This window comes from Notechis scutatus, chromosome Z (genome assembly GCF_049901735.1).
Source record: "Notechis scutatus isolate UNSWTSFEM ecotype Mainland chromosome Z, rNotScu1.2, whole genome shotgun sequence".
Classification (NCBI taxonomy): Eukaryota; Metazoa; Chordata; class Lepidosauria; order Squamata; family Elapidae; genus Notechis; species Notechis scutatus.
Genome location: NC_142025.1, coordinates 33,037,419 through 33,053,823, shown reverse-complemented (window position 1 = coordinate 33,053,823; position 16,405 = coordinate 33,037,419). Strand labels below are relative to the sequence as shown.

The 16,405-nt window shown below is 36.2% G+C and overlaps 2 protein-coding genes across 3 annotated transcripts in view; one reads left to right on the top strand and one right to left on the bottom strand.

Moving 5' to 3' along the window:
• The first annotated feature begins 576 nt into the window (after positions 1-576).
• Positions 577-12,744, top strand: NFE2L3 (NFE2 like bZIP transcription factor 3). The gene is made up of 5 exons (XM_026673615.2): positions 577-729; positions 2,011-2,412; positions 7,612-7,765; positions 8,881-8,963; positions 11,400-12,744. The coding sequence occupies exons 1-5, from the start codon at positions 577-579 to the stop codon at positions 12,504-12,506; spliced, it is 1,899 nt and encodes a 632-aa protein (XP_026529400.2). The 3' UTR covers positions 12,507-12,744.
• HNRNPA2B1 (heterogeneous nuclear ribonucleoprotein A2/B1) overlaps positions 10,242-16,405 on the bottom strand; it is an 18,705-nt gene continuing 12,541 nt past the window's right edge. For both annotated transcript variants that reach the window (XR_015745542.1, XR_015745543.1), the window contains one exon: positions 10,242-15,880. The gene's annotated coding sequence lies outside the window, so the exon portion shown is untranslated. The remainder of the gene's footprint in view (positions 15,881-16,405) is intronic.

Below are 16,405 nucleotides of genomic sequence, written 5' to 3'. Positions count from 1 at the left end.
TAGGATAAAAAGGTACCTGTAACTGGTCATGGATAAAACCCAGAGCATCTACGAGTACATTAGTCAGACAGCTCTTAAAGACAATCTGCTGAGAGAATGCTTGAAGCAGCAGAAGATGTGGAAGAAAGGTCAAGCAATGGAAATGCCATGGCAGGATAAATCCCTACCTGGGATTAATAGTTAGCTGAGGTAGCAGGCATTGGGAAATCCTACCAGTGCCTGGAAATGGCTGGACTAAAAGACAGCACCAAGGCAATGATTGTAACAGCCCAAGAACAGGCATTAAGCACTGGATCCACAGAAGTGGGTCTACCACACTAGACAGGACACAAGGTGCAGACTATACAGAGAGGTCTCAAAGACAGTCCAACATAGGGTGGCAGAGTGTAAGATGCAAGCAAGACCAGCATACTCTGAATAGCACAACTAAGTAGCTGGCATTGTGCACAATATCTTTACAGAATGTGGGCTAGATCCTCCTAAGCCTTGATCCACAGAATGGTTTGGAAAATAAGAGGACTATGATGCTTTGGGACTTCCAGATCCAGACAGACAGGCAGGTACTGGCCAGATATCATGATAATAGACAAAGATCAGAAGGCAGCAGTTATGATAGATATAGCAGTGTCAAGTGACTTTGGGAATTATGAGCAACTAGAAAAGTATCAGGGCCTGAAAGAAGAAGTGGAGAGAATGTGGAAAGTAAAGGCCAAAGTGATCCACATAAAGGTAGAAATAATCAAGGCTGTGACTTCTAAGCTGAGAGAATGGGTCAAACAAACCAATCCCAGGAATGATGTCAGAGCTCTCTTTACAATTTTACCTGCCATTCCACTACGAGGATGCTGACCATTTTTTTCCTTCTTGCCACAGTAATCATATACTGAAATAATGTTTTATGGCTTTTTTCTGTTTATCAATCTTTAAAGGAAAGTTTCTGGTTTTAATATTTACACACCAAGGATACCTCATTTTATTTAAAAAAAATCTTTTTAAAATAATAGAATGAAAAGTTTAATCCATTTAACCACATATTGATTCATCTGTATACTATAACCTAAATTCTTAGCCCACTTTTTGAAGATTTCCCCAATATTTCCTAATAGGGCACATATCCATAGAGTTCTTTCTTGTTTGTAGTAAACAGGCTGAATGAAATTGTATTCACAGGAGCCATCACACATTGTGTCAATTGCTTTATACTACATTCAAATTTCACAAGATGCACAATGCTGTACAGCTTAGCTTATCTAAATTTTGATGGTGTGTAACAAATCATCTGCATGTATCTAGATTCCAGAGAAGAGATGCATAAGAGGAGCCTGTCATACACTGTCATCGTTATGACATCACTGGATTGGGTGGGATTGAAATGTTTAGTCTTTTCCTCCATTTGGGCTTTAAAGGGTCTTTTCAGTAGCAAAGGCACTAATTTGGCATTCAGCGCTCCCGTCCCCACCCCTTAAAATCCGAAAACGGCTTCGAAGACTGCAAATACAGTGCTGGCAAGCACAGCATAGCCCTCTTCTAGAAACGGAAAACCATTTGAGTTAGTAGGAATTGTGGCGTTCGGAAACAAGGAAATCTAACACACGTCTGAAGGGAAACAAGTTAGCAAGCCTGATGAGCCTTTCTATTCCATCACCGTCTGCCCCCAATCCTTTTGACTCCCCTTTACATGCGCGTTGGTCTCCGACCTTCGTCTTCTTGCTTCCCCTCCCCATCTAATTCTAATGGCGAAAAAGTCCAGGCTGAGGATGGTTGTGGCGAAACCGCCACGAAGAACAAGTTGGGAGCTTCCGCCTCCCGGACACTTCTCCGCCCCATGGAAGACCTTCGCGGCGGCCACAGAAGTAGAGACAGGCAAAAAACGGTAGAAAGGGAGGACACGACAGCTGCGACAGCCGCGCTCCGAGTTGCTTTCCCCTTGGACAGCTTCCGCACTCACGCCCCATTCCGGTCCCAAACCGGGTGCAGGAAAGCGGGATGAAAATCCCGAGTGGGAGTTGACGCCACACTTCAGAAGAAGATTGGCTGCAAGACACTCTCCCGCTTAGCCTCGCCCTTCTGGCATTCCGGGGAAAGCTTCCTTCGGGGATGCCGTTCTTCTCTCACGAGGAAGACTCGAAACTGCTGGAGCAATGCCTCCGGCTCCGCGATGTGCAAGCGCTGGGGACGCGAAGCTTTCCCGCCACGCGAGTGGTTCCTCGGCTTGCGCAGGAGGAGGACAAGGCTCCGGCGTCCCCCACCTCAGACGCGGCAAACCGTGGGAATGGGTACTGTCGGGAGGCACGCGAGCTCTTCTTGGCAGCCCAGGGGCAAAGCCGGTGGCTGCAACCGCCCCAAGAGACCCTGGAAGCAGAAGTCGCCTCGTCTGACCCTGGAGAGAAAAAGCTAGGCTTCAATCCGAAGGTAAATCAAGGGCGGATGAGCGCTTCTAGCCAAACCACTTGAAGTAGGAAGAAATTGGAGAAATAGAGCGCAACGCAGGTATTAAACCAATAAAGGAGAATATTTGTAGCTTAGAGTTGAAATGCGGGGGTCCTTGGTGCTCTCGTGAGTTTGCCTGTTTTCTGGCAGACGTTTCGTTACCCAAACTAGGAAACATAATCAGTGCTAATCACTGGTGTATTACAAGCTTGAAAAGCACCGCTCTTAATCAGGTCTGGTTTACCAGGTTTTACTAGCCCCTCTTCTAAATGACAATCATATTTTCACGGGATGGAAATGTAATAAAAACCAGAGTGTTATGCAGGTCATGGAGGTTTCCTAATCCCTTGTCAACATGACTTTTTCCCCAAACCTAACAGAGTACCCCGAAAACTAGCAAAGGACATGGTTACCCTTTGTCTCTAAATCCAATTCTGTTTGAGAAATTACTTGTTTCCCAAGAAACAGTTTTCTGCCAGGAGTTCCAACTGAAGAATGATTTAGAATTTTGGACTGCAAATACTTGCATGCTTTGTGTTGGTTTTTTATTGTTAAGAAAACTATTAATTTTAATGTAGAACAGGGTAAGTAAATAGATAGCATATGATTACAGGAAATAGAAGCTTTTCTTTCTTTCATTTTACATATGCAGGGGAAATAGTTCAAATTTAAAGAGACAGTGATTTCCACTTTTTGAAAGTAGAAAGACCAGTGTCAGATACAAACAATCCAGGTTCAGGGTGGTTATTTATATATTCATTTTACAGCAATGCTGTCCTGTTCTTTGGACTAATATTTAGGTTTCCATTAAATGTGATTGTGTCTTGCTGCAAAGCAAGTGGTTTTTGTGTGAAAAAGGAGACAAACATACATGGATCCAAGGAAATAAATGAAAGTAAGGACATAAATCAATTCAGTGGCAGAAACAGGAAGTGGTCAGCAACATTTAACTTTTTCTTGGGACCCGGCTGAAGTGTCCTTGCTAAGGTTGGGATGCAGTTCATCTTGAAGGTTGTATTCCTTGAAATGGTCTCCAGGCTTTATCAGGACTTGATAGGATTAAATACTTCAGTACCTTTTTACAGTCTGGAACAAAAGATAGTATAAGAATTCCTAGGTAGCTAACTGTTATATGCTGTAGTTCTTTTTCTTTTTGCAAGAAGTGTGGGAGGCAGTTCTACTTGCTCTTCCTAGTCCAGCCTTCCCCAGCTTTCAGGTTTCCTGTTACCTCCAGGCAACTTGAGAATGACAAGCAACCTGTTGATTATGAAATTTGAAAATTTATCCTGTCTTGAAGGCTTGGAGATGAAGCAACTTACTCTACTCCTTTATTTGTTAAGGCTAGTCTGTACATGTTCAGAAGCTGTTCTTCCTTCGCTGACATGTATTTGGGCTGTATTCAGGATTAGGTCTTGAAGAAATTCTTTAATTTATAATGTGCTTGTGATAAAGTGGTGTGGCAACTTATTATTTGCCTGAAATATATCAGTGATGCCAAAATGGTTAGATGTGACTTTGGATGTTACATTCAAGTATCTCTGTGCTGAAACCTGCTGTCAAAGGGGCATCTTTACTTCCTTTTCCCTGCATTCCTTTTGTTTTAGAGAAAACATGAATCCAGGTTTACCTATTTTAGAGTCAAACAAATCCTTTATAAGTTTGCAGAAATAAATTCTACCACAGTTAAGAAATTTATTTCCAATGGAAACATACTATATGGAATAAATAATAATGAAATCATGTTTGGAATTGAGAGAGACTGATATTTAAAAATAAGAACTTGTGCAGAATATGGACCATCTTTTAAATTGGGCCAGGTTTTGCTATTCTACACTATAAACCAATAGATGCCAGAACAATGCATTTCAAGGACATGTGAAATGCCAAGTATTGCCTTTTCAAGTTAGGGGCACATTCTTACACATGCTTATTTTTCCAAGTTAACAAGTAACATGGGAAACAGTCAGTCTCTTTACTGATGCATTTTCCCCCAGAAAAAATGACCTCCTACCTTCCCTGCTATTTTGAAATTGTATTTATCTATGGTCAATGATAAGTGAAATAGCTGTAACAATAAAAACACAATAAAATGAACAAATCTCTATATAGACCTGGCAGTTAAAATTTACAGAAATAAACAGTAGACAAAATAGAACAAAACAAATTAGATAAAAATAAAGACGAAAGAATGTGATATTGTTCCAAGATTACGACATCTTAAATCTTCTTAGAGCAGTAGGTGCTGATAAGAATTTGGTATGTTTAGAATACCAGGATTATGGTGATAAAAAAATTAAAATTTGATTTCTGATTGAAATTGGTACACAGATATATTATGGTGTAAGATCTCATTGAAGGTTTAGTACACTAAGATTTGAGATTCACTCTAGCCACAGAGACAATTTATCTTGCTAAACGTGATTTTGTGAAATCCACTATTAAAGATGCCTGGGATAGAATATTAAAATGGGCTTTAAAAAAAGCTGTATAGTTGCTAGGTCTGAAAGATTTCTATAAAGAAACCCACTCTTGTAACACGCAAGTCTATCTGATGTGTAATATTAACGATTTTATGTGTGTGTGATTCTAAGTTTTGGTTTTGTCTAGACCTACAGTAGGAAAGAGTAGATAAAAAGGTTGCAATGTCAGCTTATTTCAATCTTGAGGCAAAGTTATCAAGAATAGTGATGAATGCACCATCAGAAGTTTGAATCAACATGTCAATAAACACAAAATCTGGCTATTATTTGCCCCTATTATTTAGTTCTATTTAATTTCTTGATAAAAGAATTCAGGATGTTTGCAGACATTACTATAGACATTACTATATATTTAAATATAGCTGCAAGTTAATCATGTTACATGATCCTGCAAAGAACTTACTATATATATATATATATATATATATATATATATATATATATATATATGTATGTATGTATGTATGTATGTATGTATGTATGTATGTATGTATGTATGTTTGTATGTTTGTATGTATATGTATATGTATATGTATATGTATATGTATATGTATATATATGTTTTCTGAAGTTTTCGCGGGTACTTACATGTATGGCCTTCAGCTTTGTTGGGTATTTTCCACGTCATTATAGTTGTGCTTTTAAAGTTGTAGCAACGTTTCAGCAGAATCTCATCTGCCATCATCAGGCTTCTGTATTGTGTCCGTCTGTGAGTCATGACTCACAGACGGACCTAATACAAGCCTGATGATGGCAGATGAGATCTGCTGCTGTGCTGCAACTAAGCAAACTAAATGGCGTGAAATACGAAGCTGAACCATAAATATACACACACACACACACACATATATATATATATACATACACATATATATACACATATATATAATGTATTATATTTATTATATTATAATTATTATATTATATTATTATATTATATTGTATTATATTAAAATAGAATATGAAGCTTTTCTGCACAAAGGGGCATGCTTTATTTAGTAAGGTTTCAAAAAGTAATCTTTACAATATAAAAGGCTGTTTATTAATGGGGAAAAAAGTATTTTCAGTGTAATTTCAGTCATCCATTAGTGCAAAATTGAGTGTCTGTCATATCTCTAGGTTGGTATCTGTTGTAATCTTTTATATTTAAATGTATATTTAAATTTAAATGTACAGTATAGTAATTTTGTACAAATATTTGACCATTCTACATGAGCTTTGAATTTTTATTTTTCTTTCTATTGAGTTGTCCTGTAAACCTAAAACCATTTTCATCAGTAATAGATTTATCATTTATGTTCTGTTCTGAATTTATACTGAATTATACATTAGGCTAGCTATTGTAATTCTTACCAAGAAAATAGTCATGCAAAAGTCCCCTAAGACATTGCTTTTACATTGTACTGTTCCATCCCATTTAAACATCTTGACACATATTATACTTCAAGTATAATAAAGAAAATCCAATTTCCAAAGTTTTTTTTAAAAAAATTGTATATTATAGGAACTTTCCAAGAAATCAGATTTAGTATAAAGTATTAATGTAGATTTAGTATAAAGTATTAATGTAGATTTTAAATTATAAAGATTTTATGTAAATTGTACACTATTTTTAAAAACATTTTTACCTGATGTAATGACATTTGAACAAGTATTTACTTGGCCCCATTTGCTTCTACAGTAAGCTGTAAAACAAGTTTCTCCACTTTAATCTATAGCAATCTTTCAAGTGGTACAAGAGATGAGTAATTTTTAAAGAGATGGGTAATTTTTCCATCTACCAACTTTTCATGAGAATTTAAACTGGACTGATGAAAAAGGGATAGAAAATCTTCATTGCTTATTTGAGACATAGCTTCTAACATTCTGTTCGATCATACAGATTCTTATCAAAAAACATACATAAAAGCAATTCAATTATATTTTCTGATTGGTTAATTTTAAATATTCCTACCTTCCAAACTAAACATGTTAAAAAGTCATAGGAAATCCTAACAATATAAAAATAATAGTTTTATTTCTCCTGCAAAAGGGAACCAAGTTTTGTCACATTGTTCTTTTGAAGCTCTATAAGCTCACTCCATGATTTGGTAGCTGCAGCTTAAAGGAATTCTGATACGTATCCCTAATTGGACAGCACAGGGAAATCAGAACTTCTGCATACCTAGAAGAAAACTTTCTCTTATTGTGGCCCAATTGATTATTCTTTAGGGCTTTAAAAGCCCACAATAGCTGTAGGGTATCATACCATGGATATCTCTTGTAGGTGAAGAGCCATATTAAGTCTATTGAATACCTATAGACAAAGAAGCCATTCTAACATCTTAACAGATGTCAGGGGCTATACTTTTCCTTAAGTTTTCTTAATTATGGAGTCAACAAATTAATTAGTGCAAAGAGCATGAAAAAAGTGTTAAGTTCTGACCTAGATATGTGAAAATCTCTCTGGCAAAAGGCTTTTTAAAGTTTAGATTACTCACCATAAATATATGAGATGTCTGGGTCCTTTTATATAAAGAACATTATTAAATAAAACACTTTTTAATTTTCTAACCAAAATGTTAGGGATGGTCAGTAGAATTAGTAAACTATTGCTTAAAGGAGACTGCACATTATACTTTTAATTTTCAAGTATTAGTGATAATCAGATTTGCAGTGCTGAAAAATTATCTTTTATAATTTTGTTTTATTCCATTTATAGGTTTTAGATTTAAAAGGAGGCCAGAGATATTTGGAATACTGCTATTTGTTACCAAAGGAAAATGAGCACTCAGAAACTCAAGAGGAAGAAAAACAAGAGTCTGATAAGAATGAACAAGCTAATTGGAAGGAGAGGAAGAATCTCATTTCTATCTCCTTGGTGAGAAGAAGGAATAACCCTATTCTTCCTTCTTGCAATTTACCATAGCAAATATTACTGCATTTGCATGCTAATCTCCAGCATGGTTTCGGGAGAGGGAAACATAATAGAAAAGGGAAACTAGAAAAAAGATAATTGATAAAAGGGCATTAAATAATTTGAAAACATACTTATTTCTCTTTTTTTTTCTATATTAACTTTTAACCATTTTTTAAAATGTTGCAAGTAGCTGGCTTAAAATCTTAAAACATACTTTGTATTGGTTTTTTTTTTAAATAACCAAGTTAACTAAAATTTAAAAATGATGCATTTTGTAAAGCAAGCACATTTGTCCCTGTTGTCCCAAAGTGCTTTTTCAGAAGGCAAATGGACTTTTTTACTTTTTCACTCATTTAAGCTTTTTCAGCTCTGACTGGATGGTGGAGGATGGAAAGATTTATATTCCTTGCAGACAGCCAGACATTTCTTTGGATGCACCTGGACAACTGAGAATCTCTAGTCTGCACATTTGTCCCTATTCTATTGCTTTAGATTATTACATCCTGCTTTTTCTTCTGAAAGTGATGAGTATTTATTAAATAGCCAGTTTGTCCAGTGGCTTAGTATAAATATATTGTGTAATAGATGTAACAGATGTGATAATTTTTTACATGAGTTGTGTAATTTCTAGGTTGCTAATGAGATTGAATTCATTTAGTCTTTTAAGCTAATTGTTTTCAGTTTAAGTCCCTAACAGAATAACAGGTAATATATAAAGTCAAGATGAAATGGTAATACAAACAATAAAAGCAATAAAGCATTATAAATCATTAGTTAACATGCTCATTGCTAGTGAATTTAAGAAACTTGCACATCAGCGGGATTCATTTAATATTTCAAGTCCCAGTCGCTAGGCTTTTATTTCATACCAAGCCAAAAATTAGAAACCTATGGCTTTGTATAATAGCAATTGCACTTAGACTTATGTACTGCTTCATAGTGCTTCTCAGTCCTAAGCAGCTTAGTCAGCATATTGCCCCCAACAGGGTTTTTCTCTTTTGCTATTCTCATTTCAGCTTTAAGCAGCCTATTATTTTTGGAGACATAGCAATTTTGGTGTGTACCATTTTGTTTTGCATAATCACAGTACTATTGACTCTTTTTACTCATTAGGTTATTTTCCAGTTAATATACCCGAGATTACTTTGGAACAAGTGTGAAAATTAGGGCCTAATGTTATGAAATATCTCAAAGACAACTCTGTAACTTATTTTAAAATATATATGCTAGTTGAAAGCAGCAGTTTCCAAAACTCTAACAATTCTTCGTCTAACAATTCTTATTACACTGGATCAAACTGTTTTGTCTAACTGATCCTCAGATAGGTGAAAATTTTTGTATTAAAATTAGCTGCCACTATTACCATTATTTCCTTTTCATATGGGATCTAAAGGCAGAATATGTGGTTTATAGTTTGTGTTCATGCCCCAAATATGGAGGTTTTTAATTAAATTTTACGGCCATCTAATTGATGTTCATATAGTCGAAGTTATGGTTTTCCTGAAGAATTAATGCTTTCTAATTGTGGTGAAGATGACTCTTCAGTCTCCTTGGGACTGCAAATCAAACAATCCTAAAGGAGATCAACCTTGGCTGTTTGGAAGGACTAATGCCACAAATATTTTCGCCAATAAGCCATTGGAAAAGACCCTGATGTTGGGAAAGATTAAAGGCAAAAGATGGGGATGGCAGAGAATGAAATGGTTAATATTAACACACTGCACATGAATTTGGACAAACTCTAGGAGATAGTGGAAGAATGTGAGTTCTGGTGTGCTATAGTTCAAGAGGGTCACAAAGTGTTGGATGACTTAAATGACTTAACTGACACTGAAGTCTGGGCTGCTAACATTCAATTAACCATTAAACACAAACCCAAATAGCCATTGTGCTAAATAAATAGGCTTACCCATTACCTAGATCCAAACTTCAGCAAAGTGCCTGCTCTAGGGCTACCTGAATGTCAAGGAGTGGGCTATCCTATAAATAGGGAAATGCTATAAGATAAAAAGCACTCCTTGGACTGATTAGATGGCAATCCTGGGGGATCTGGAGATACCTATCCCACTTCCTACATTCTCATCCCACTTCCATAAGTGAGAAATAATTGGAGATGGACAATTCAACAAACACAACCCTTCTTGAGGGATTTTATAAGTGAAAATTTGCTCCCTGAATTGCACCTGTTAAGTCATGGTCATTTATTTGCCAATGTTTTTAACCAGAGGAATGTGACACATACTGCTTTAAATCCTTTAGTCCAGGTGTGGCAACCTTAAATACTCAAGAGCCATTTGGACTGTTTCCCACAGAAAACACTGGGAGCCACAAAACCCTTTTGATATCTAAAATGAAGGTAACACTTTTACGCTAACACTACCTTTATGCTAGGTATAAAAAAGTTGTATTTAGGAAATCAATGTACTACTACAGAGTAAACAAATTTTTATTTCTGCATGCAACAAAAACATTTTGAACACCCCAAAAAAGGACACTGGATTGAAGATTATTTTGAAATAAAATATTCAATGTCTATTTGAGTCCTCATATTTATGAAATAAAGCCCAACTTAATTTATCCACCTGCAGCAAACAAAATGCTGTCCATTTCTGTGTGCCATCATCCTTTTATCATGCATACTGGTGGGTTAATGTGATTTTTGCTCCTGAACCTCAACACAGCAGAGGCATATCTATTTTTCTGCACAATTTCACTCGTTTTTGAAGTCCAGTAGGTGTATTGAAATCATGGTTCTTTTATGTATCTCCATTTGTGAACAGCTTCCGGTGCCTATCTCTTGAGCGGCCACCAAATTAGCACATGTAGTTGAATTTGCAGACTTCATCCATTTCTTGAAACTTTTGCTCAGACCAACTTTCCGCATCAGTTCCAAAATGGCTTTTTTTTTCTCATCTCCATCCTGATATTTTCAGCAAAGGCTGAGTTTTTATTCTGGAAATGTCTTGAACCATTTGACTTTTTGTTTGCCAATTTCTCACCACGTATTAAGCATACTGGTGAACCAGTCTCGTCAGCGATGAAAGCAAATAGATCTGATCTGCCCGTGTACCATTAAACATTTTCTTCTGCAATTTTTGTCCTTAGATTTATCCAGGCAGGGTTGGCCGACCGGGGGTTAAAAAGCTCAGTAAATCGTGTTGCACATTGACAGTTGAGGCACATTTTGAGCAACAGGGAGCCTCAGCAGACGAATTAAAAAGCCACATGCAGCTCCATAGCCGTGGGTTGCCAACACCTGCTTTCACGACAATCTTTTGCTGCAGAAGCCAGAGCTGAAGAGTCGCTATGCTGAATACTGGTCATAATGCAGTCCCCAATACAGACCAATTTCAGCACGACAGGTACAAATACGGCATGTCAATTTCATCAAGAGAATAAAAAAAAACCGATGTCTTGTCTTGAATACACTGCAGTCCTGTAGCAAAGATGTGGTAATAGACCAAGGATTCCTTTGGAAATAACTGTAATTATCTGTTCTAGAACACCTTTGAACCTATGTTCAACCTGGTAATTTTTTCAAATGACTTACATGATTCACCTTTAACAAACTTTTTTTTACACCCTTTCAGGAACAAGCGAGCAACAGTGAAGATGTGAATTTGACAAACTTTCATCAGATCCCTACAGATTTAGCCCAAGCGATTAGTCATGATGTGAGCCTTCACGATGCCACAGTGATGGGATCAGATCACACTAATGTAACAGACGTGGACAGGCTAGAGATTTTACCCAACTTAAATACATCTCCAATGAACGAGACCAACATGTTAGAATTATTTGCAAATGATCATTGCTGCACAAGTCTTACAAACCAAGATTTCTTTTTCAGCCTGAATGAAAATGGATATGAGAAAATACATTTCATGCCATTAACCATGGAAGGAAATTTTGACTTTGCAGAAACCTATCATTTTGAAGAACGAGATTCAGATTCTGGACTTTCTTTAGACTTAAATTACAGTAATGCATCCCTTGTATTGTCTTCTGACAAGGATGCCAACTTTGGCATATCAAATGATTCAGTAGCTGTAAGAGATGGTTGCTTACAATATTGCCATACAAAGCATCAAAGCAATTATGACTATGGGACAAAATTACTAGTAGGTATATTCCATGATCATACATACAATCAGGATTTACAACAGCTGACATTCTCAGTATCAGAGGATTACTTAAGATGGCCAGAAGAATCCAAAAGAACTGAAAATGAAAATGATACAAATCAAAATTGTGAATACCAGGCAAAACCTCTGAAAATTCCATTCTCTGTTTATGATATAGTGACCTTGCCTGTAGCGTCTTTTAATAGCATGTTATCAAACTACTACCTAACAGATAATCAACGGTCACTCATTCGTGATATAAGACGAAGAGGAAAAAATAAAGTTGCTGCTCAAAACTGCCGTAAACGTAAACTAGATGCAATTATGAACCTGAAAGATGAAGTGTATCGTCTTCAGATGCAGACTGAAAAGCTTGAGAAACAGAAAGCACAATACAAAAGGTCAATTCGCAATATAAAACAAAAACTGAATGATCTTTGCTGGAACGTTTTCAGTAAATTGAGAGATGACCAAGGAACAATTAATACAAGCCAATGTGCCCTTCAGTGTTGTGGAAATCGTACTGTATTATTCTTACCTAAAATAGAAATCAACCAGGAGTCCCCAAACTGAAACAATTATGATAGGCGAAAATTTAAAATCGTGCTTAAGGATTGCATTTGCAAGAAGCCAGAAGAAAAACTTCAATTGTATTCCTTGCCTAATTTTACTGTTTTAAAGAATTTCAACCTAGGTAACTTTAAAAATAGACTAAACCCATTTTATATTTGTTCAGTATAATTTATTCAGCTTGCGCATGGATACGGATGTTAATGTGCTAACTACATGACCACAGAAAATCCTATCACCCGCAATTTCACTAGTTGCAGATAAGGGAGCTTTTAAAAATAAAAAATATCACTGCTTTTCATGTACATTGGGACAATGGATGTTCCTAAGAGTAACCATGCAGGCCTTCACTAGCTATTGGCAGTTGGGGCTGAGGTATATGAGCTAGCCTCCCACTCTTTCTGACAAATATTTGCTTTACTTTCCATGCTCAGCTAGTTAAGTCTCACTTTTACAAGAATTGGTTATAGATAATTTTTCAAATCAAGGGTGTATTATTCATTTCCAGGGTGTAGACAGTCCTCAATTTACAATTTATAGTTACAGCAGCACTGAAGTGACCTCTGACCAATCCTCATAATCCTCACAACATCCCATGGTCATGTTATCAAAAATTGGCCACTTGACAACTGGCATGTACTTATGGTTAACGATCCATGGTCATATAATTGCCATTTGCAACATTCCATACTCCCTCTAGCTACTTCACCCATCTGTACTATGCAGCACCAGTGTCCCACAGCAATCATGCCATTGCTTAACACATGAAGTCCTCGTGTGTTATGATGCTTTATGATTGCATCACTCAGTAACAGAATTTCCAATCCCAATTGATGCTATAGCCTAAATGCTACATCTACTACTTACCGTATTTTTCACACTATAAGACGCATTTCTCCCCCTCCACCCCAAAAAAGTGGGTGGAAATGTCTGTGCGTCTTATAGAGCAAATGTTGAAGCCCCACCCACCCTCCAGTCCCCACCCTTCAACCTCGGCCTCCAATTTGCCTCCTTGCTGTTCAGCATAGTCTGATTTAGCATGAGCAGCTGATTGGCTATTCCAGGCTGCGGGGATCACCATCGCCGCCTCCATGTGCCCCATTTTTGGCCCATTCCAGGCAGTGGCTATTGCCATCAAGCCAAAAATGGGACGTGTGGAGGTTGAAAATGGGGCACGTGAAGATGATCCCTGCAGACTGGAACAGCTGATCCAAACACCAATCAGCTGTTAGTGCTAAATTAGGCAGTGCTGAAGCTGACCAGACTGTTTGCTGTAAGGAGGAAAATTGCTGGGAGGCAGAGGCAAATTTGTTTTCCTCCCCAAAAGCTAAGTGCATCTTATAGTGCAAAAAATACGGTATTTGGAAGCGTTATCATAACAAAGTGCACACACTACAATATGTCTCATATTTCTATACATTAGCATACATAGCACTGTATTTTACATTAGGGAAGTTCCTGAGATGTTAACATTACAATTCTACCCATAGATTCCATGAGCATGAACTTGTACGCACGGAAATGCAAGAGATTGTATTTGTATACTGAATAAAATAAACAGCACAGAATTACTTTTTACAGAAAACCGAGCTTCTGTATTTATACAATTTATACAATTTTACAGATGTCATTACTTTTTTTTGTTGGGGGGTGTTCCTTCCTAATCCCAATGTTAATTTGTATAATATTGTTAATACATAGCCCAGTGAACCAATTTGTATTTACCTAGGCTGTACTGGTTTAGCTGTTTTATACAAATGTATCTCTGGTAAAAACACTGATGATTTTGCAAGCATCATTTCCAATCTGCTTAAGATTCCTATATTGTTTGAGAAAATATTTTATATAAAACACAAAGCTATGACCTTAATTGAGCTCACAAATTAAGTCATGCTTGGTTGTTAAGCAAGTCATCATATGAATGTGCCCAATTTTAAAATATTTGTTGCAGTTGCAAAAGCATCCAATCTTAAGAACTATCTTAAGTACCAGCCTTGTACCTAAGAATGTTAATACAGCCATTTATTTCAGTCTTTTAAATAAAATATGCCTTAAGAATTAGGGTTCATAATGGGCATACATAGAACCTCTGGTCACAACCATAATTTGTTCCATAAGTTTGGCGATTTCTTTGTCTTCTAATGTTTCATCTTCAGGAATTTCTGGGTCAGGGGTCGTGTTTGATCATCACCCAAGTATTTGTTCATGACCAGATTCAAAAATTTTGTGAACGTTTTGGTTGGAAGCCGATTTGGTCGTGGTCAGAGGCTTCTACTGTATGCAATTATTCTATCATTACCTTCAAAGACCAAATTAACTATATTCCACTTATTTTATTTTCCTATCCATAAGAATCCCATACTTCAAAATGTACTGAAAAAATTGGAAGTATTATCTTCTATAAATCTTACTGATTTAAATTTTTAGTTCTTAAACAGTGATGGAAGACAGAATTATCAGCTAAATACATTCTTAATAACACTGGTATTTCCATGCGTTACACCTAATGTTTTTGCAGTTGCTATTGTATATATTGTATTATGTACTAAACATAAGGATACAAATAAAATTACCAGCCATTTTGCCCAACTCATTTTTGTAACTAGATTCTTACAGTTTATTGATTTTCACTTAATGCTTAAGCACCTTTTCAGAATATTGTTGCTTTCCCCAGCAGTATAGGCAGTATTTTTCTTTAGATGCTAAAAAAGTAACCTCTGCCTTAAGATGCTAAGGGACAATATGTCCCATTTTGTAGGATGCTGTAGTATTTCCCAGTTATATTTGACTTTTATAGAATTATTTCTGCAGCTGTTTCTTCATTCTTCTATGCTTAGGTTATACTATGCTGCAGTCACTGGGCATAAAGGAAGATAAATGGATAGATACGATCCCGAAAACTCTGTAGTTAAGCATAGTATTTCCTCTCTTCTTAGTGCCAATTTTGTGCTATTTTTCCATTTCTTATAGCAGTATAATAGTACACACAATGATGCCGGCAAGTATGTAATTTGGTACAGTCCACACTGCATTGAAGAACTGGTTTTTTTTAATCATTTGGGGTGTTCATAAAATGGTAATATTGTATCAGACTAGGAATATTTTTAAACAAAAGTTTTTATTATAACACTTATAAAAGTCAAATATTTACATTATTCTTGATTTCCTGTGAGTCTGAACTTTAGAAAAAGTGTACCTTTCATTTTGTAAAGCTTTGACTAAATTACAATAGGCTGCAACTGAAACCATAAACTATAAAGGGTTTAATAAAAACCAGCAAAACCAACTATTTTGTGAAGAGAAAAGAAATATCTTATTTCTTGAAGTTTCTGTGGTTGACCACTTCTTCATTAGTTACCTGCAGCATTGGCACCTTCCTGCCAAAGAAAAAGAAAGTATCTGAAGAAGTTTATCAGAAGCCTCTTTGTATCACAGGAAAAAAAATTCAGCAAATGGCTAGAAAATAGATGAGGCAAGGCCAGGCTTTTAAGTGTGCAAAAGTTGTACAAAGCAAAATAGAATTTTTAAAAGGGTAATATAAGAGTATTTAAAAACTGAAGATTCTGGAATTAAAACCTTAATTTATATTAAACAGAATATCCCTCTAAATAAAAAAAAATTCCATGTCCATCGTATTGAAGGTAATTACAGCATTCAATAACAGAATAATTTTACATTGTGCAGTGTTAGAATATACGCAATGGAAACTTTTGTAAGCTAGCTGAATTTGAATACCACATGACACTTCAATTCTCTAAATTCATATTGCTATATAGTGTTGACAAGACCAGTGAGGGGAAGAATTCTGTATGCAAATTCTGCATAAACTTCACTTTCACACATAAAATTCAAACACAAATTCTGTGATACTAAAATATGTTGTACCGAAGAACAGATATGCA

Excerpts from the sequence above, each read along its gene's own strand:
- NFE2L3 (XM_026673615.2), top strand. The coding sequence starts at position 577 with ATGATAATAGACAAAGATCAGAAGGCAGCAGTTATGATAGATATAGCA. Across the intron at positions 2,413-7,611 it reads AGCTAGGCTTCAATCCGAAG|GTTTTAGATTTAAAAGGAGG; the intron begins GTAAATCAAGGG and ends TTCCATTTATAG. Across the intron at positions 7,766-8,880 it reads GAAGAATCTCATTTCTATCT|TTTTGCATAATCACAGTACT; the intron begins CCTTGGTGAGAA and ends TGTACCATTTTG.